The sequence below is a fragment of the Rousettus aegyptiacus genome, unplaced genomic scaffold, assembly GCF_014176215.1.
Source record: "Rousettus aegyptiacus isolate mRouAeg1 unplaced genomic scaffold, mRouAeg1.p scaffold_m13_p_2, whole genome shotgun sequence".
Taxonomy (NCBI): Eukaryota; Metazoa; Chordata; class Mammalia; order Chiroptera; family Pteropodidae; genus Rousettus; species Rousettus aegyptiacus.
The window spans coordinates 52474341-52497032 of record NW_023416295.1 but is presented as its reverse complement, the minus strand read 5'-3'; the positions used below and the strand labels follow the sequence as shown (position 1 = coordinate 52497032).

Genomic DNA, 22692 nt, shown 5'->3' with positions numbered 1-22692 from the left:
AAGAGTCACAGGTGGTTGGTTAGCAAGACTCAAGTTATACAGGAACATCAGTCATCTCACAGGTAGACTAAGTCTCCTTCTCTCTCTGTCTTCAACTCTCTCCTCACCTTCAACATAGGGTATTTATTAGTTATTGTTACCTGTATTGTCAGTAAGGAACTGAAATTGATTGGATGCTGTGCTATCCCAGTCAGTACTAAAACACTGGGATCAGTTTAAATTTTTGTACATATGAAGCTTAAGGTGAGCCAAAGAATGATTTGATCAATGGAATCCAATAACTGACTTTTAAATGAAAAGAACTAACATATTTTAGCTAGCCTAATAAAGATGTAGATAATACCTCTATTAAACATAGTGCACTACTACTTCTAAATTTAAAAAGATGACATATTATTTTAATTGATGCCATACTGTACCCTGCAGTGGTTGAATTTCAGAATATATTCTTACTCTTGTACTGTGTCTGTGTAGCATTTTCAAACGCATCACTCCATATGTTTTTATAAATGATAATAAAATAACTCAAAGTTTTAAAACAATTATATGCAATCTATAAATATTTCTTCTAACATTTATTTAAAACTTTGCAATAAAGTCTTTGCCCTATAAATAGCTATTTTATTTCATTATCTTACAAGTGTGTTTTAATTATAGTGATCTGAAATAAACTCTTAAATACTCAAAATATAGTATAACTCTCTGGCAAGCATGAGGTATACTTTATAAGATTTTTAAGTATTGCCAAATTTGTTTATAGTTTTCCTTCTAAAGTCAATAAAATATAACCATGTTGCTACTCTGTACCCAGTGGTAAGATGAAAATAGTAAAGCCAGCATGTTCAGCAAATACTAAGTATATAATTGGGCTGGGTAACCAGCTAAACAATTCATTGTCAACTATCTGTTTCATCAAAATTGGCTCAGAAAAGGATCTAATGGTTTATGTGATATATTTTCAAAGTAACTCAGAATTATTAAAATTTAAATTTTGAACCTACAAATGCCAAGAATATATTGTCATTCAAATAATTCTTCAATATCTTGAACCATTTATCTGGAAAAAAATCACTATATATAAAAATGTCACCATGTATAAAAGTTATTTTGGACTTCTGTTTCTGTCCAAGAAATAGTAACAGGGATCAGATTTCCTCCCCCTCCTGAAGTAACCAGTAAAACAGACAGAATACATGTAGCAGTGGTCTTAAAGACACTGATAAATGAGGCATTGTGTATAGAGTATTCAGAAGGATCTTCACTTAGTAGTAGGAAGTAATTAGCCTTAGTTTAAATTCTACCCTAGTCCTAGCTAACAAATCTTCAAAGGTATGACGATGCAAAAGGATCAAACTATTTATAAGTAACGTAACTATATCCCCAAACAAGGATCAAGAATTTTCATAGGAATACAAAAATATCCAGCACCTAAAAAGGTAAAATTAATAGTGCCTGGAATTCAATTGAAGATTGTTGGGAATGAAAAAAAAAATCAGGAATATATGACCAACAATGAAGAAAATAATTAATTAAAACTAAGATCTGACACAGATGTTAGAATTAACAGAGGAGGACTTTAAACACTTATTATAACTGTATTATATATATTTGTAATGTTAGAAATAAAAGAGATATAAAGGTGATGCAAATCAAGCTTTTAGAGATGAAAACTAAAATGTCTGAGATGAAAAATATAGTGGATGGTATTAATGGAAGATAGGACATTGCAGGAGGAAAGGTAATAAACTTAAAGATTTAACAATAAAAACTATCCAAACTGAAATTAACAAGATGATTCTGAAATTCATATGACACTACAGAAGGTATAGAACAGCCAAAATGGTTTTGGAAAAGAAAAAGTTGGAGAACTACCACTATATGAATTCAAGACTTATTAAATACCTACAGTAAATAAGAGTGTGATATTGGTGTAAAGAGATACAAATAGATCACTTTATCAGAATAGAATCCAGAAATAGACCCATTCACATATGGACAACTGATTTTTTTTAATGACAGTTCAAAGGCAATTTAGTGGAAAAAGGATATTTTGTTCAACAAATAGTGCTGGAATAATTAGATAGTTATATGCAGAAAAACCTCAACGTAAATCATATTTTATACAAAAATTAACTTAAAGTGGGTCATTGACCTAAATATAAAACACAAAACTATAACATTTTTAAAAGGAAAAAATAGAACATCTTCATGATGTTGATTAGGCAAAAATTTCTTAGATACAACACCAAAGGCATGATCAAACAGACAAAGAAAAAAGCTTGATAAACTACTGTATCGAAATGAATTTTTTTTAATCTTAAAATAATACTGCTAGGAGAATAAAAGAGAAGTTACAGGCTGGGAGAAAATATTTACAAAGCATATATATAACAAAGGACTAAAAGATAAAGAATACTCAGAACTCAATAATAAGAAAACAAACAACCCAGGTAATATGATATGTAAAAGATTTGAATATCCACTTGACAATACAAGCTATGCACATAGAAAATAAGAACATAAAAAGGTACTCAACATCATTAATCATTAAGAAAATGCAAAACAAAACAGCAATGAGATACTTGGTAGAATGGTTAATAAGATTAACCATACCAAATATTGGCAAGACGTATTTGAGGCAATGTAATTCTCTCTTACATGAATTAGATCTCACTGTCTTCTCGTGATTTCCACCTTTGAAATTATGGTTTTTTTCTTTTTTAATTTGTTATTCTATCTCTTCTCATCAAGACATAAAACCCCATTCACCATGCCTTTAGTCCAAACAGCCTTTAATATTAATTTAAAGTTAGAATCTAATAGCAGATGCCTTTCTGATATCTTGATAGGGGCTGTAGAAACACCTTTGTGCTACAGAAACCCCAAAGAATGGTTAAAATTAGGTATACATCGTTTTCTTGTTAACATTTGAGATTAATTCACTTCAGAATAAAACCTCAAAAGTTATAATTAAGAGTGAAACACAATTGTTGGAAATAACAGTTTTGTATCTTCTTCACAGTAAACTGAAAATCAGATTCTCCCCTAAGGGTTCATAAGAAAATTGAATAGTTAACCTTGTCCCAAATGTGTTTTCTACTTCCAGTTTATTTTCTTATATATAATTTCTAAAATGTTCCGTTACTCTAACTTCAGAAACAATTTGAATAGCTTTCTCTTTTCTAATAAGAATGTCCGTATACCAAATGAGAAGCCAGTTCCATTTTGGCTTCTATTATACAAAAATATCTCTACTTAAAACTTAGTAACAGTGATAACAACAACAATAATAAAGCTTTGCTCATTACCACGCAGTACCTGAGCTTCTTCCTGTTGCTTTTTAAGCTGTTCAAGCATCTGCTGAAATTCAGCCTCTTTCTGTTCTGCTTCTTCCAAGGTGGCCTGATTCTGTTCCTCATAGGCCATGGCCACCACAGCCAGGATCAAATTCACCAAATAAAAAGAGCCCAAGAAAATCACCAAGACAAAAAATATCATATATGTTTTTCCAGCAGCACGTAATGTCTAGGGTGGAGAAAAAGGATCATTTCATCAATATTTTATACAATGTCAATAAAGATATGATTACCATAATTAGATAGAAGATGAGAGCTTTTAAGCATTCAGTTTATTTTGACCAAGATTTTATTGTTGTTAAAATGCATCTTCATACACTCAATGCACACACTAATTAAATTATCTGTGACTTGACTAGTGTTATTTATATAAACATCCACATTTCAAATTAGTATATATTTGATATTTTTGAGCCCTACAAAAATGCTGTTTTTAGAGTCCATAATACAGGATAATGCTATAAGTGAGAACATTATTTTTGGTTCCTTTCAATGAAGTTCCACTTTTATTGCAGCCTATTCTCCACGCTGTCTAGAGATAATATCTTTCTCCCCCCTCTTCTAACTCCAATTAATTGTGTCTAATTAAAACATTTTATAAAATTGATTTTTAAAATCTTTTCACATGTTCTTTTTATATCCACAGCTAAATTATAAATTCAAAGCCATGAACATGCTTTGCATCCTCCATAGACCCTAGTAGAATGCCTTTCATATAAGAAGCTCTCAATATGCATGTACTAACTGAATGAACAACTGGGATCCTAGGCACACTTGCTTGATTTGGGACCCTCCTTTGTATTCTAGAGTGTTATAAACAAGTATTCATATTTGGTCATTCCATATATATTTATAAAATTAAGTCCCATGTATGTTAATTTGAACCTTATTTCTATGTCCTGAGTGCGGTGTTCTGGTAAAATTCATATGTTGAAATTCTAAAGTCCAATGTAGTAGTATTAGAAAGTGGGGCTTTTGGTAGGCGCTCTCTACTCCGTTCTACCAGGTGATGACACAGTGAGAAGTTGTCAGTTATAAACCAGGAAGAGGCTCTTGCCAGAATGCAAACATGTTATTGTCTTGGTTTTGCACTTCCTAGACTCCAGGTGTATACGCGATAAATTTCTTTTATAAGCTACCCAGCTGTGATATTTTGTTATAGCAGCCCAAATGGACCAAGACACTTACCAATTGGTAAAGGTTCTCCCAGTAGTCTTGAGTCATGAGTCGAAACAGAGACAAAAAAGCCCAACTAAAGGTGTCGAAGCTTGTGTAGCCATAGTTGGGATTTCGGCCAGCCTTCACACAGATGTATCCTTCCGGACACTGACTGTAAGAGAGAAATGGAGCTGGGGTAAGCAGAGCAATTATTGCTATTTCAATAAATGTTGATTTATAAGAATTATCAAAACCCAGAGTTGCTGTCTGTGATGAGTTTCCTTGCCCTTCATTTCCAGAACACTTTAGATAATTGCTCACCATGAAACTGTTATCTGATGAAATTTATTAGGAAAACAAACAGAAAAATCTAGGTGCAAAGGAGTCAGATTTATAGACATCTAGAATGGCAGACAGGCAAAAACTGCATACTTTTGTCTCTGACATCATCAATATCCTGCTCTTTACAAAGTGGCAAGAATCAACAATTAAAGATGAAAAACCAGAAAACAGCAAGAGAGTAGGGAACCACTTAATGAGCTACTTCTTTAACCACTTCCGTAGAATTTTCTAATATAAAATTTATCTTTTAGAACAATTTTAGATTTACAGAAAAATTAGAAAGACAGTACAGACTTCCCACATATCTCATGCTCAGTTTTCCATATTATTAACATCTTTTGTCGTTATAGTACATTTCAATCAATATCGATACATCATTATTAACCAGAGTCCGTACTTCATTCATATTTCTTCAGTTTTTCTCCAACATCCTTTTTATGTTCTAAGATCACATCCAGAATACCGCATTATATTTAGTTTTTATGTCTCTCTAGGCTCCACTTGGCTGTGACAGTTGCTCAGACTTTCCTTGTGTTTGATTACCTTGACAGCTTTGAGGAGTACTAGTCAGGTATTTTGAACAATGTCCTTTAACTGGTACTTTTTTTAACTTAAAAAAAAATTATTTACTTAAAATAGCTTCAAGTGTACAGTACATTGGTTAGACATCTATATAGTTCATAAAATGATCCCCCCAATTGCTCCGTCCCTCCCCTGGCTCTCCACCTAGCCATCATATCAATGCTAGCTACATTCCCTCTGCCATGCTCCCCATCCCGGTGACGAACTATCAACTACTAATTTGTACTTCTTTAATCCTTCACCCCATTCTCCCAGCTCCCAACTCCCCTCTGTCTGTCATCAAATTGTCTACTATATGTGTGAGTGTGTTTTTGATTTAGTTTTTTCTTTTTGTTCCTTAGATTCTGCATATAAGTGAAATCATATGGTATTTATCTTTCTCTGTCTGACATTTCACTCAGCATAATAACCTCTAGGTCCATCCATGTCATTGCAAATGGTAAGATTTCATTTTTTAAGTGGCTAAGTAATATCCCATTGTATATATGAACCATAATTTCTTTATCCAATCATCTGTTGATGAGTGTTTAGATTGCTTCCATATCTTGGCTAGTGTAAATTGTGCTGCCGTGAATATTGGAGTGCATAGATCTTTACTAATTGTCATTTTGGTGTTCTTTGGATAAATACCCAGAAGTGCAATTGCTGGGTCAAAAGGTAGATCCATTTTTAATTTTTTGAGAAACCTCCAGACTGCTTTCCATAGCAGCTGTGCCAATTTGCAATCCCACTAGCAATGTATGAGGGTTCCCTTTTCTCTGCATCCTCACCAACACTTGTTTTTTGATTTATTGATAATAGCCCTTCAGACAGGTGTGAGGTGATAACTCATTGTGGCTTTAATTTGCATTTCTCTGATGATTAGCGATCTTGAACATCTTTTCATGTCTATTAACCGTCTGTTTTTCCTGTTTGGAGAAGTATCTGTTTGGGTCTTCTGACTATTTTTTAATTGGATTGTTTGTTTTTTGTTGTTGTTGAGTTATATAAGTTCTTTATATATTTTGGATATTAACCCTTTATCAGATGTATCATTAGTGAATATCTTCTCCCAAACAGTTGGTTGTCTTTTTGTTTTGTTGATGGTTTCCTTTGCTGTACAAAACTTTTTAGTTTGATGCAGTCCCTTTTGTTTATTTTTTCTTTTGTTTCCTTTGCCTGAGGAGATATATCTGAAAAGAAATTCCTGTTAGTAATATCAGAGAGTTTACTGCCTTTGTGTTCTTCTAGAATTTTTATGACTTCAAGTCTTACATTTAAGTCTTTAATCTATTTTGAGTCTATTTTTGTATTCGGTTTAAGAAGATGGTCCATCTTCTTTTTTTTTCGCATGCATCTGTCCAATTTTCACAGCACCATTTATTGAAGAGACTGTCTTTACCCTCATTGTATATTCTTACCTCCTTTGTCATATATTAAGTGAGCATATCAGCATGGATTTATTCCTGAGCTCTCTATTCTGTTCCATTGATCAATGTATCTGTTTTTATGCATATAAGTGAAATCTGTTTTGATTACTGTAGACTTGTAGTATAGTTTCATATAAGGCAGTGTGATACCTCCAAATTTGTTCTTCTTTCTCAAGATTGCCATGGCTATTCAGAGTTTCTATATGGCTCCTTATAAATTTTAAGATTATTCATTCTAGCTCCCCGAAAAAATGTCATTGGTCTTTTAATAAGGATTGCATTGAATCTATCAATTGCTTTGGGTAGAATGGCCATTTTAATGATGTTGGTTCTTCCTATCAATGAACACGGTATATGCTTCCATTTATTTGTATTTTCTTCCATTTCTTTTTTCAACGACTTATAATTTTCTAAAAACAGGTCTTTTACCTTCTTGGTTAATTTGATTCCCAGGTATTTTGTAGTTTTTGACACAATCGTAAATGGGATTGTTTTCTTAATTTTTCTTTCTGAAAGTTCATCATTGGTGCATAAAAATGCCACTAACTTCTGAATATTTATTTTGTAACCTGCTATTTTACTGAATTCATTGATAAGTTCAAACAGGTTTTTGGTGGAATCTTTAGGGTTCTCTATAGATAGTGTGATGTCATCAGTAAATAACGAGAGTTTTACTTCTTCCTTTCTAATTCGGCTGCCTTCTATTTCTCTTTCTTGTCTTATTGCTGGGGCTAAAACTCCCAATACAATGCTGAAGAGGAGTGGTGAAAGTGGGCATCCTAGTTTTGTTCCTGAACCTAAGGAAAATGCTTTTAGCCTTTCTCTATTATGACGTTAGCTGTAGGTTTGTTATATATGGCTTTAGTATGTTCAGGTATGTTCCCTCTATTCCCACTTTGCTGAGAAGTTTTATAATAAATGGATGCTGGATTTGTCAAATGCTTTATTTTTGCATCTATTGATATGATCATATGGTTTTTATCTTTCAATTGTTAATGTAGTGATCACATTAATTGATTTGTGGATATTGTACCAACCATGCATCCCAGGAATAAATCCAACTTGATCATGGCATATGATATTTTTAATGTATTCCTGAATTCAGCTTGCTAATATTTTATTGAGGGTTTTTGCATCAATGTTCATAAGAGATATTGGCCTATAGTTTTCTTTTTTTGTAATGTCAGTATTCTAATCAAAGTAACGGTGGACTCATAAAAGCAGCTATGGAGCCTTTCCTCTTCTTGATTTTTTTGGAATAATTTGAGAAGAATAGGTAATAATTCTTCTCTGAATTTTTAGTAAAAATTGCCTTTGAAGCCGTTTGGTCCAGGACTTTTGTTTTTTGGAATATTTTTGATTACTGATTCTATTTCATTGGTGATAACTGGTCAGTTCAGATTTTCTGTTTCTTCTTGACTCAGTCTTGGGAGACTGTATGTTTCTAGGAATGTGTCCATTTTTTCCAGATTGTCCAATCTGTTGGCATATAATTAGCAGGTAGAAAATTTTAATTTTAATAAAGTCAAACTTATATTTTTATTTTGTGGATTATGCCATTGGTGTTACTTTTAAAACTCATAACCAAATCCAAAGTCACATAGGTTTTATGCTGTTTTCATAAAGAAGTTTTATAGTTTCATATTTTACATTTATTTCTATGATTGATTTTACGTTATTTTGGGTGTAAGGTGTATGTAAAATCTGTATCTAGGTTCACTTCTTTGCATATGGATCTCTATCTAGTCCATTGCCATTTATTGAAAACAATTCTCCTGTCTCTACTGAATTACATTTTCTTCTTAGTCAAAAATTAATTGACTACATTTGTGTGTGTCTTTTTTTTTTTCTTGCTTTCTGTTCTGTTTCATTGATCTACATATGCCTATTCTCTTCTTGTATCATACTGTCTTGATTACTGTAGCCTTATAGGAAGTCTTAACATTGTGTAGAGATCTTTAGAATTGTATTTGTCATTTAACAATAGAGAATATACCAATTTTACCATGTAAGTTACCTAACCCATTACAGGTACTCAATAAAGGGAAGTGATTATTATTATTTAATGGAGATAAAGTATGCAGTAACCAACTTTATACAAAATTTTACCTAGTCTTTTAAATTAACTATAATAATAAAAAATAATAGGTAACATGCTTATGATGGACCAGCTACTAGTCCAAGTGCTTTATGTGTATTAATTACCTTAACAACCCTAAGAGAGGTAATAGTTCTCTCTCCATTTTAGAAATAAGTCAATTCAAATACAGAGAGCTTAAGACACTTTTCTAAGGTGGAGTTAGGATTTGAACCCAGGTATATATGAACTCTAGAACCTATGCCCTTATTCACTATATTCTCTTAACAAAAATTGGGCAGACTATCAGGGAGAAAAATTCTCCTCTAAGCTCCATCTCTATGACTGGTATATATTTTCAATAACACTCTTAGATCTTTATGGCCAAACTAGTTTTCAATGTTCAAAATATGTTCTGTATAAGTTCTATGGCCTAAGAGTCACTTACTGTTGCTATTCTTTGGCTTCTGAAAAACCTCTACCCTGACTTCAAATTAATTTATCGTACTCTTGGGAAAATATGTTAAGTATTGAGAGACTAGCAGGATGACTAAGATATTACAGCATCTGTTATTATAGAATGTTACCACAAAGAACTGCTAAGTATATAGACTCAGCCTTGAACACATGCCTGTGACATAAATCTGTCCATTGGCTTCTTTGTACAGAGGGTTCATGCTATTTCAAGAATATTAAGTCTTTCAAAGCAGTTTCCCAACTGAACTTCTACCTTGAAGACCATGTTATATTCTGGATCTTTTCCAGCCATAGCACCTCAACACATATCAGCAACAAGCAAAATATACCCATCTTATGTTTCCTTCTCTGTATTTCTTAAACAACTCTGATAAGTTTACAGCAAAGATAGACTATGGGCCTTCACACTTTGGAGCAATAATACAAGTACATCTTAACTAAAACTTGGCATAGTAGGTATTCACTCAAAAAGATGATTTTAAGTCTGTGAATTTAGAACCTGTAGCAATCTGGTAAGACAGAGAAGGTACTTTATGGGTAGGCAGCATAACTCTTTATTATATACATATAATGAGACACTTATATATTTTTTCTCATATGCTTTTTCCCTAAGGGTTTTATATCTTTAAAAAAATTTGTTCCTTACCCTGCATCTGAGCCATTGCCACAGAGTAAAGGGTCTTTTTGTCCATCCAAAACATAGAAGTGACCTGTTAATACAAAGAATAAACTATTAATTTCATATCAAACTTACTGACATTAGGAATAATGAGAGTTTGACTATCTCAGTTATTTCCAAAATGGACAACAATAAAGTGTATTTATAAGATGGCTTAACACCTACAGCCTGAACTACTTATAGTTGAAAACTCATTCAGGAACAGCTAAGATTAACAATGTAGCAATATTTCTTACTGTCATCTTCAATGTAATCCTTCCAGTTAAATGTGCTCATTGTTACATTAACAAATGTCCCATTTGAATCCATTGTGCCATTAAAAAAGGAAGTGGTGTTGCTTTCAAAAGCAGAATTGCTTGGAGGCCATTGCAAGCATTTATTCCGCAGGTTGCCCATGAACAACTGCAGACCAATTAGAGCAAACACACTCAGACAGAACACAGTCAAGATCATGACGTCAGAAAGCTTCTTTACAGACTGGATCAGGGCTCCCACAATGGTTTTTAAACCTGAGGAGAGAGAATGATAGGTCAGCTGAAGAAGAGTGCCATAGCCACAATGTCTTCTTCATAGTCATATATATTCTGTTTTCCCACAGTTATTTGGCTGTTTAGACATCAAAGCTTTATGGACGGCCAGATGGTTTGAGAAATGGATAAAGAGCAGATTTTATTTATGAACAGTGCAATTTTTGGAATGAAAGTGTAGATATCTAGATAGGAAATTTTTCCGTGTGTGTGGTTTTACGTGTTGCCACGAACATGCAAAGACAAACTTGCAATTATTTTTCGTTTCAGATTTTGTGGTTCATGAGGCTGTTTCCCTCCAACCCGTTATTTCTACTAGCTTACAAGTAGCAATGATTTAGAGGAGAAAATAATTTTAAAATGGTAAAATTCCCATGCCATGTGCATGCTGTTCAATAATAATCTTTTCTCCTTTCTTAAAAAGATCCATTTTCAAAACAGATCTGAAGTGAGTGGTAGAATCCAAATCAGTTAGTAAAGCCATGGTACCAAAGCTTTTGTAGGAGTGTAAAAGAGAACACTTTACATCATAAATGTAAAAAAAAAAAAAAAAATGAAAAGAGCAAAGCTAGTATTTTTTGTAGACCTCATGCAATTCTCTGTTAAACTCAAAGGCTGACTTGATAAATAAGCATGTAATTTATAAAATTTTAAGAACTGAACTGCATTTCATTTGTCATTCTTGAAAGTGACAAACAAGGATAATAAGCAACAAAGCTAATGTTATAAGTGTAATTTCAACCTCAGGATTATTACAAGTGTATTTAGTCAGCCTTAGTGTTTAACTAGCTCTCACCTGGAATGACTGAAATTGTTTTCAATGCTCGGAGAACTCTGAACGTTCTCAACGCTGAGACATTGCCCAGGTCCACAAACTCTGTCACATATCTGTAATAGGGAGTTTACACACAAACACAACAACACACAAGAAAAGTTGAAGATATAGGGAGCCTACCATCTTATACCAGTTTCTTCTTACCTGGAATTACAGAAATAGTTTTCAGAGCTCTCAAGACTCTGAAAGTTCGAAGAGCTGAAACATTGCCTAGGCTTACAAATTCTGTTACATACCTGTAGAATTAAATCAGAGTTACTGATAGTTTTGACAAAGTTTATACTAAATAAAGAGTGAAAGTTGGGTTTGTCATATAAAGTCCCTTGAGTTTAACAAATGGAATTGCTGTAGACCTCAGGGTACCACGTGCTAAAGGAATAAAATTTTGTTGCTTTATTTCAGTGTGATTTTCACTAATGTGAACAAGTTTGTTTGCAAAACTAATCGAAGTACAGTTGGTAATATTAAATTATAGTCAATGAATAACTTTATTCTGATGAAGTGGAAGACTATCTGACATGAAAGTAATTCCATTTATTGCTCATTTACCAGATAAATCTACCTTGCAATATATATTCTAATATGTATTCTAATATGTGTATGTATTCTCATAATATATGGGGCATATAGTTAATTTGGCTAATAAACAAACTCTGCATTTAAATTATGTCAAAATAGCCTGATTTATGCTGCAAATATTTTCATTCCTTTGAGCTTAACATTTTTTCAAAAATACTCACGCCATCACAATGACACTGAAATCCAACCAGTTCCATGGATCGCGAAGGAATGTAAAATCTTCTAAGCAAAATCCTCTTGCCAAGATTTTTATAAATGACTCAAAGGTATAGATTCCAGTGAATGTGTACCTAGGAAAAACATCCAAACAAATATGAACAATTTTGTTTGAACTGTAAAAATAGATATTTTCAAAGGTAGCAAATCCGATCCTTTGGTGATTTATCAATTCACTCTTATTGTGTTCCTTATTTTCACTTGCCTAAGAATCTATTATTAATTAATCTTATAAGTCTGAGTAAAGGGTTAAACCAAAGAGATGATATCTTCCCAAAAGAACATCTCGTCTACTATTACGGTTTTAGAATGATAGTTTCGTGCGTTTTATGGATAGCTACGCTTGACCCTCTTGAACAACACTGTCTGGCTGAAGTGTAATGCAAGCTGTATTTGTAGTTTTCAAATTTCTAGTAGCCAAAAAAACTAAGAAGGAACAAGTGAACTTAATTTTCAAATAATATTTTATTTAAACCAGTATATCTAAAACATTATCATTTCAACAGTTAACCTAGCCAGATTTTAAGTTTCAATAGCCACATGTGGCTGCTGTCTCTCTCATCAGACAGTACAGCTCTAGAGGTAACATATCATGGATTCATTTATTTATAATAAAATACTTCACTCAAATTTTTTAATGATTAGAATTATTTTTAGGGATAGTTTACATGTCTAATTTAGAAAATACACTCCCTTTTTTTCATCTTTAGAGTCAGGCATAGAGTTATAAAACCACTTCTCACTTTCTTTCTATATATATATTTATATATACACATATTTTCAAAAGAAAGTTTTCAATTTGTTAGTATTTTATGTGTGTGTATAAACAATTGCCAAAATTCAGGGGTAAAAAAAAATCCTGGGTCTAACTTTATACTACATGCTATCTCTATGCAGTTGGGTCAAATCATTGAAACTTGTTCAAATTCAAATTTTAGCCTCCAACATGGTGAAAAACTTTTCCATTTGCTGTTCAATATAGTATATTTCTAGCGCTCCCTTTGGGTGTTGAAAATGTAAGTTATTTCTGTCTCTTCCAAAAATAGTCGTAGTACTTGTTTTTTAATAGTGTGTTCTTTTAAAAAGTACAGTTTAAGTTATTCGGATTATTTTACTCAAGTCATAAAGATTTCATTTATTCATTCTAAAATTCATTATATTTTCTAGCTGACTAAAATTTTATATATGAAAAAAGTTGAATATTATTTTTGCATTGTTTTCTGCAGAAAATTTTCTCCCAGAAGGAACAAAGAAATGAGATGTGAAAAAATCTTCACATCTATTCTTCCTTAGAACAGTCCTCCCCCCCCCTTTTTTTTTAACCAACTCAGTTGATTACATAAAGAATATGTACAATTGCAATCTTTACTTATTATGAAGTAGCTGACTATTAGAAAGAGAGGTAATTTACAGTATCAAGCTTATGTTTACTTGTGTTTTAGTTTGCATCTTTGTGTATTACACATAATCATCATGACATTTCTGTCTGGAGAAATAGCTGGCCTTATAAAAGTCCAAAAGAGACATGTAAGTTCTATTTATCATACTAATGGTTAGTGCCCTATGGTCTATGCTTATACAATTCTAAGTAATCTACAGAGTTACTAGGAATAAGATTCAAGTCCACACTTTTATTCATTTTTTGGAAAAGTATGAAATTTTGTTGGGACACTTGGAGTACATGGTGAGTGCTGATAGCTACCCAAAGAGAGTTCTAGAGCTTAACATCTGAGACAGAGCTTCTCACAGAACAGATGTTAGAAGTCTATTAGCAAACAAGATTGAACAAGTAAGTGAGAATCAAAGAAACCTTGATGTTTCTTGGCTCTACCCACTAGGGTCCTAATCATCCTATTAATTCTGTCCATGACACAGAATATTTTTTATCTGTAATTATGATATCTATAGAAGTGCCTTATATGTGTATGTGTGTGTGTATATATATATATATATATATATATATATATATATATATATATACCACCTCTTTGAACAGGGACCGTTTCTGCTATTAGTGACTCATGTTTTCATGTCAGAACTGATATTCCCTTTTCATTGGACTTTGTTTTTTTTTTTGAGGGGGGGGGATTTTTTTTATTTGTTTGTTTTGCTGTAACCACTAATTGCTTATTTTCCTGATGCTTTGCTGTCAAGGGACTAGAGATAATAAATTGGACAACCTGTGTATAGTTTTCCAACTGAAAAGTGTAAGTCAAAAACTTTTGTAAGATTATGACTATTTTCATAATGGATATAGTGAACATTAAAAATGACTTTACAAAGAGAGACCAGAATATTCAAGTAATAATATTCAGGTGTCCCCTTTACTTATCTTTTAATAATGATACAAATAAATGAAATGTATACATCTTTAAATGCTTCAATAATTTCTACTGGGAAAAGTATATACAGAATAGTTTTCTATAGGTATGTACATTTGTTAACCTCCACATCATCGTAAGTGGTAACAGAATTTTGTTAAATGGCTTGCTTCAATATAAGAACTGGATTTTCTACTAAAATGATTTCTAGGGAGCATTTCCAAGCTACTGTAAAGTAACCTTTAATTGTTAAATCACTGGACGATGATGGCTTAAGATGATGCAATAAATCTTTATAGAAATCAATAAAAATATTTAGAAATAAAAGTGGTAGAATTTATCATAACTTATCTCCTATTGAACATTGCTTTAAAAAATATGACAATAAAAATATCATACTAATTTTTTTCCACTAAACCAAATACCTAATTATTGTGTTATACTATACATAAATAGCCAGTATAACCTAAACACCTGTTTCACTAAAAAAACATGTTTCTTTGTCATGAATAACCTCACATGCAATTGATAAATTAAGGAATAATGTTGATATAATGCAGAAATTGTGTTAGTTAACATACAGTTTTCCCTGGCATATTGATATTTTGAAACAATCAAGGGCTTTTATTCCCCACACTTAAATAGAACGTCCTTAGCAATAAAAAACTTTAATACTAAAGCGGAAAATTGACAGAAGTGCCTTCTTTAGTGCAAGCAGGGGCTAGTTTAACGTGCCCAAGAACTGCTGTGCCTTTGTATTAAAATATTGAATCAAATGTTTTATTTTAATGACATAATACAAATGTCCCCAAGGGTCTCCATTTCGAGGGAGAAAGGATGATACCCTGGGTCTCAGATTGCAAAGGAGTCGCTGACTGTGATTTTAGGTACTAATGTCCATAGAGATTTAACTAGGCCAGTATTTTTTTTTTGGGGGGGGGATTGTTATTGTTTTTATTAGAGTCCTAATTATAACGTTTCATAAGTTTCGAGTGATCTTCTCTTTATTATGTTTTCCTCTTAAGCCCTCTTATTTTTTTTAGCATGATTTTGCTGAGATGTTTTATTTCTTTTATGAAATATGTCTATGGTGTTTTAGCACACATGTTTTGTCTAAATAATTTATATATCTGAATATAATTAAACATCTAAGTAAGTTAAATACCTAAATGTATTTTCCTAAATATAATAATATAACATATAATCAAAATGCCTAATATATGTAATGCCTAATATATAATATATAACTAAACACCTAAATCTATTATATCAGACTATAACAATAATAGTAATATACTAGAATAATTTTATTCATCAAATTAATCAAATGGTTATTGCATTTCATCTAAAATACAAAACTATGATTATTAACTTTTATGCTAAATGATTGATTTCGTTTACCTGGTAGTACATACTATTTATAACCTTTCTTAAGCAGATAGTGTCTTGAATTTTGGGGGAAAAAATACTTACCTCATAGAAGAAAAACTCCCCCAAAGAACTTCTTTTATCTTCTTTCATATTATGGAAATAACTTTTTCTTAAAAGTGTTTAGCCAGACTTCAAAAAGTGGAAACCATAAGTAAGACTATAAACCATAAGGAGATTGCTAAAGAATTTGAGTGTGCATTTCTCATTGCAAGAAGTCATTTCTACTTACTCTACATTCTTTGTCCAGTCTGGAGGGTTACTCAAGGTCATAAATACACAGTTGGTCAAAATAGTGCACATGATAAGCATGCTGAATAAAGTAGATTAGTTAAGGAATAAATGCTAGTACATCATAGTCATTTAAAAATCGCCATAACAAATTACCTGTGATATTAATTTTGTTTTAAAACAATGGCAAAAAAATAATAAGAAACTTCAAAGTGTGTCATATATTCTTGGTCCACTCTTTTTTTTCATTTTACATCATTTTCTTACAAAATTGAATTTAACAGAAAAGGATTTCTATTTGAAGCAAGTGGGAATTTTGCATTCCAATCAGTTGCATGAAATTGCACTGCAAGAGGAGATGATCCTTCTTAGGTTTACAGTATAATACATGTATAAAAGTTGTAGTTCAGATATAATTTAAATTATCTACTGACTGACAATATGTTAATGAATACAAAATAAAAAGCCTAAGAGTGGATAGCTAGGTATATTCAAGGATTACATTGATTAAGAATCTACTGTGATGAGGTACTCTGTACTCTTATAGTGACTAAACCAATAAACACTACTTTGAAAACTTCCTGAGAATTACTATAATAAAACAGAAGTACTTTTCTAATACCAAAACCACAGAATGAAAGAATTCAAATGTACTTCAAAAGGTTATCAGTGCTATTTGCCCTTGTTCTAGGGTAACCAGTCTTTTGTTTCTTATTTTGTTTTTATATAAGCATATTTTGAATCTGCCTATATAAAATGTCCACTCTTGAATACTACCTCAGATCACTTTACTATTTTATTATTACTTATGAGAATTTTCTTGAAATCCATACCTATTCTATCCTTTTCCATCTACTTTTTTGACTGTGATTGTAACTAGTTTTAAGTTAAATGGTTTTTTAAATATATATTATCAATCAGATATATAGCTACATAGTAGTTAAATAAATATTCACTGAAGGCAGAAAAGAAGGAAGGTAAGAAGGAAAGAAAGAAGGAAACAAGGAAGGAAGAATGAGGGAAGGAAAGAAAGAACGGCAGACAGACAGATGGACTCAGGTGCTGAAGAAACAAAACCAATTAAGGCATACAAGTTTGAACATTTAGTAATATAGATAATAATACTAACCATAGTAGACTATGTTTCTTAAGCAATGATTATAAATGATCTAATTGAGGCTAATAAAAGTGTAAAGAAGCTTTGCTGTTGTTCCTACTATATGATGTGTTTCATTTACACATTCACTATTATTTGCCTTTTTACTTCTAGAATAATTCTGTAATACAATAGCCACTTTATAATATAGTATATAAATAGAATAGTCATTCTATAATAATTTTGTTATAAGTAGCAGAAAATCAGTGAGAACAACAGATTAAACAACGTTACCATTAATCTCAAAGAAATTTTATATATTTTTTAAAAGAAAAAATGACATTTGTATAAAGTCAACCACTAGAGGCAACATTTAGATAATTCACATGAAAAGGATATGAATGTACCAAAATCTTAATAGCAATTTTTCTAACAGGGTTTAGTGGAGTTAAAATATACAAGGCAGAGGTGGCACTGAATCGGAAAATTGCCTTCCCTTTATTCAATACTATAAAAGTCTGAAAAGAAAATGTGAGAAAAAAATTACTAGGTTAGACATGTGGCTTATTTGAAGAGCTTACAAACATGAAAAACTTTTTACCTGATTTTTTATTCAAACTTGTTTATTTAAACCAGTTATCATAACCATAAACATGTTAGATGTTTGTTCCTTAAATTAACATATAACTACAAATAAAAACTATGACTACTATCTAACCTAAGTTTTTGACTTTCTAATACAAAAATTATTATCCTATACAAAATTTTACCAAGTTGTAAGGTAACTTTACAGATTCCGATTCGATTTAAAGTTTACCATCTGTATCCAGCTTTGCTAACTTTTCCATTTATTCTGTACATGTTACTATTAAAATACTTTTTTAAAATATTTTAATTATATCAAATTTTTTAACACCAGCATTTATGAAGGCTCCTTATTTTCTCTATGGTAGTTGCCCTACTTTCAAATGTTCGAAAAGGCTGAATAACCCTGTATGGGTCTGCTGGTAACACTGAGAAGGGACAGCTGCATTGAAAATTAGGGATCATTTCAAATACATCATTTCAAAGGGCATTCCATAGCTAAAATCCTATGACCCGAAACCTATAATCATCAATTTAGCGTTTAAGCTATGCTACCCAGTGATTACCTACCATGTCTCTCTAGGATAATCTTTTATTTTTTCCCACCAAAGCATCTCTATTCCAGCCAATTCAACCCACTTGTCAGTCCCATTCAACTCCCAACTTGTCAACTTCTCCCTCAGATTGAACATGAATATCATAAAATCCCAGAGGAAGGAGGTCATCTCTGCAAATTCCCTCCCATTTCAAGTCTCTCCCATTTCACAACAGATTTGACAATAAGGTCCCGCCTTCAGTGACCCACTGTTATATCAAAGGTTATTATTCCTGGCTACATATTAGACTCTCCTGGGGTGGTGTTAAAAATGCCAGTATTCTAGAGAATGGGCATAGACATAGTTATGTTTAAAAATTTCCCCAGGTGGTTCTAGTACTCAGGGTTGAAAACCTCTACTCTCTGGGAATGTCCTCGGCTATCAAAATCACCTCCTCCATTATGTCTTTTCAGATAAATCACACTGCCTTCTGATCACTCCCTCATTGTTTTCTTTTACCAGTTGTCGTTGTATATTAATTTGCACACATTGGCATGTTGCTTGTAATTAGAGTCAAGTAGCAATTTACATGTAGGGTTCATTCTACTGAGGACTAGGTTAAAAATTGTTATAAACTATTGAGCATAAAGAGATACAATGTACTTTTTTCTCCATTTTTTCACAGTATTTAATAGTGTGATTTGCAAATAAATACTTGCTTTAAACATTAAATGTGAGTTTATCTTTAACATGCCATTTACCTTTAAGATATCTATATATCCATTTAATTAATATGTGTTTACCTTTTAACTAAGGGCTATATCCCATATATTGATGTTCACTGACAACCTGTTCTGTTTGAATAAGTAGTCAGAATTCTATTTATATTGTGACTATAAAGGGCAGAGAAAACAATTTCTCTGTACATTGCCCTTTTGTATTCAAGACCATGGAGCCAACTATTACCTAACCAACCATTTTCCATGAACTACAGTTTATAAATTTGAACAATTCTATGAAGAACCCTCTTCATAGAACTAAGGAACTAAACTGGTCTTTACTAGCACTGAGATTATCCACATGGAGAATAGGCTTTGAGAAGAATGCCCTTGAACCACAAATGCATTAAAGGATTTTCTTGAATTCACAGATTAGCTCATTTAATATTATAGTTGAACAATCTAGATCTATTTAGGCATTCCATGATAGCAGTAACATGTGAGTTCACCATAATTTATGGTGTATTTACTTATGCTTTTTTGAAACAATTTCCATGAAAAAGCAATTGCCACTTGTAACATTAGAAGATTTTATTTCGAAAAATCTCCAAGAATAGAGGGAACATATGAACTGTCCCTCTCAACATGGAATTCTCTGCTCATCCTACAAGATTGGCCTATAGGGTATTAATGGCGTTTAAAAATGACATGTCAAGGACATCTTCATTGAATTTACAGGTTCTGGAATGGAACAGGCCTTAAAAATAAAATGCTGGTTTATTTCTGGAGAGCAACACCTGACACAAAGAAAACCTTGGGTTCTGAGGAGTAAGGAATAAAATACTAATGTCCTATATAGTGAAAGAATTATAAGAAAGACATCTGAAATTTTGTGCTCTGATATATTGAGAGTTGTACCTAAACTGAAAATACTTGAGAGAATGACAGATAATTGGAGGGATAAATAGTGTCAATTCCAAAATGTAGTCTTCAAGTAATAATAAGTAATGATGTGACTTAAAAAACACATTATTCCTAAAGGGATGAATGTTAGAGCTGGAAGTATGTTAAACTGGCTATTGTCCACTTTGAATGCTGCTTGCTTCTTTTTCCCAGGTAAATGCACACATAGGTTTACTAAAATTTTTACTACTTGAGGCAAGAAAAGCTTTACATCTCTGAGTAATACAACATCAACCAAAATTCCAAAATTATACAATTTTTAACATTTTATTTCATTATATTCATAAATACCATGTATAGTTCTGCTTAGTGGTTATGAGCTCTGGGTCTGGAGCCTGACCGCCTGGGTTCAAATTCTGAATCTACTATTTATGAAGTGTGATCTTGGGAAAGTTACTTAACCTCTCTGGGCTTCACTTCCCCATCTGTAAAATGAAGCTAATATAGTACTTGGCTTACTGGTTCTATGAATATTAAATGAGTTTTATTTGAGTTATACTCAACAGTATCTGACAAAGTACGTTCGCAGCAAACGTTAGCTATTGTAATTGTCACCATTTTTAAATTATTATCTGGTCAACTTAAATGCCATTAAAATTACTATGATGTTGCTTACCTGATTAAATTAGGTATGTAAATGTATTTTAGGCAGCAAACAGTTACATAATACTTCACAGTTTTAAAATACCTTTCCTTTGCATTATTTTATAATTAACATAAGCTTCATTCCAGAACTTCTCCATCAGCTTCTTACATTCACTTTTACTATCCTACAAATGAAAAACTACCTTTTTTTTCAGTAGCACCTCAAACTTCATCTTTATAGACATTTCATAAAGGAAAGCAGTGCAGCCAACAGTAATTAGTAAATAGTCTAGATATCTCTCAAGATGTGGTACAGCCACTATTAAATAAATCAAGGTCCAAGGCTGGTTCTCAGACAGGGAAGCAATAAAAACTGACTTCGTTAGCACACAGAGAACAATTCTGTTTCCAAGCGGCAGATTTACATTAACCAAGTTTGAAAGCCTGACATAAAATCACAATGCCAATCTATGTATTTACAAATAAATATATTACTGTCACATGGACTGAAATAATTGCAATGGCATAACCAGCACAATCATTCCTTTTAAGCAGATTTATGGTAAGACAAATTATAATAAGAAGGGTCTTTGTTGAAGTTAGAGTCTAACAAGCCGACTTAAAGCAAATGATTCAGAATATTTAACATCTCTGTTATGTACGTAGCCCAATGTAGTCCTCTTACTTAATTCTCTTAAGGACATTTCCTTTCTTTAAATAGCAGATACGTTTAATCATGTGAGAGTAACTGGTACCCCTGTCTCTTAAAGGTATCTTTGGAAATATATACTTTAATTAATAGTTTTCAGAGGAGAATTTTCTAGTTCATTGGAGGATGTCTCATTGTTGTCATCATGTGTAATAATACAGTAACTAAATATCAAAAATTTCTTTATCAATTGAGTAAAGTGCTGAAATAAATTATTTTTAGAAATATATATATACTAAATTTTATATTTATTTATATATATATATATATATATATATATATATATACTAAATACCACCTTTTATGGAACTAGTTTAAAAGGAAAAAGAAAGGACCTATTTAACTAATTTTGTTTTATAGCTTTAAGTAAAGCCTTTTAAAGCTTGCTACTCAAAGTGTAGTCCCTGTGCTAGCTGCAGAAATCTCACTCGGAGGCTTATTAGAAATGCAGGATCTCTGAGCACACTTCAGATCTATGGAATCAGAAGCTGTATTTTAACAAGATCCTCCAGTGATAAGTATGTACATGCAAGTATGAGAAGCACTTCTTTAGAGTAATAGGGATAGTTCTATGTCTGAATGGTTGATTGGCCATCTGTAGCCATCACTTATCTTATAAAGTTAAATTATATACTGTTTAAACAATGCAGTTTCATTAGCTATTCCTTTTAGAAGGACTGGCTTTGACTAATAAAGGCCTTCAATATCTTCTTTAATTCATAACCCATTGATTCATGATGATATTAATTTATCTTTATTTCTACATAGACCTGTTTTTATGTTTGTGAATGTGCAATCTAGATTGTGGTTACAAGATACCAAAATACTCAATTAGAAAGTGTGGAGTCTGTTATCCATTAAAAAAAAAATCCTATAAAATATTATGAAGTTCATTTACCTTTAAAAGAAAACTACCTAATTCTGACAAAATTATGTGGTTATTCTAGCATTAGGAAACCACAGTGATTATCATTGATTTAAATTATACATATATGGATGGAGAAAACTTGAGTTTTTTTTTTTTCTTTTTAGTTTTCTGTTCCTGACATTTTTTTGGTCATAGTGATGTTTTAACAATCTGTAGATGTTCCAGAATCTAGCCTGTCACAAATTAAGTAAGGTTAGAGAATCTCTAAGTCTTATTCAAGGTGGACAAAAAAAAAAGTATGTCTTGGTGAACTTGCTTCTCAATATGATATTTCTCTATAGGGGGATGCTAACTACAAGATTATTACTCTTTAGAATACAACTCTATTGTGAAGAAACCCAACCCAAATAAGAA

The 22692-nt window shown here is 31.9% G+C and overlaps 1 protein-coding gene across 9 annotated transcripts in view; it reads right to left on the bottom strand.

Annotated features, from left to right (window-relative positions):
* SCN3A (sodium voltage-gated channel alpha subunit 3) overlaps positions 1-22692 on the bottom strand; it is a 104328-nt gene that overhangs the window by 57180 nt on the left and 24456 nt on the right. For 6 of the 9 annotated variants that reach the window (XM_016152460.2, XM_016152465.2, XM_016152466.2 and 3 more), the window contains 8 exons: positions 17713-17831; positions 16219-16308; positions 12183-12311; positions 11404-11495; positions 10317-10589; positions 10048-10111; positions 4545-4686; positions 3319-3525 (listed from right to left, as the gene is read on the bottom strand). In XM_016152460.2, coding sequence (XP_016007946.2) covers positions 3319-3525; positions 4545-4686; positions 10048-10111; positions 10317-10589; positions 11404-11495; positions 12183-12311; positions 16219-16308; positions 17713-17831 — 1116 coding nt within the window. Of the gene's footprint in view, positions 1-3318; positions 3526-4544; positions 4687-10047; positions 10112-10316; positions 10590-11403; positions 11496-11586; positions 11679-12182; positions 12312-16218; positions 16309-17712; positions 17832-22692 lie in introns of those variants that run through there. The other 3 variants (XM_016152462.2, XM_016152468.2, XM_036236998.1) reach the window with 2 other exon arrangements.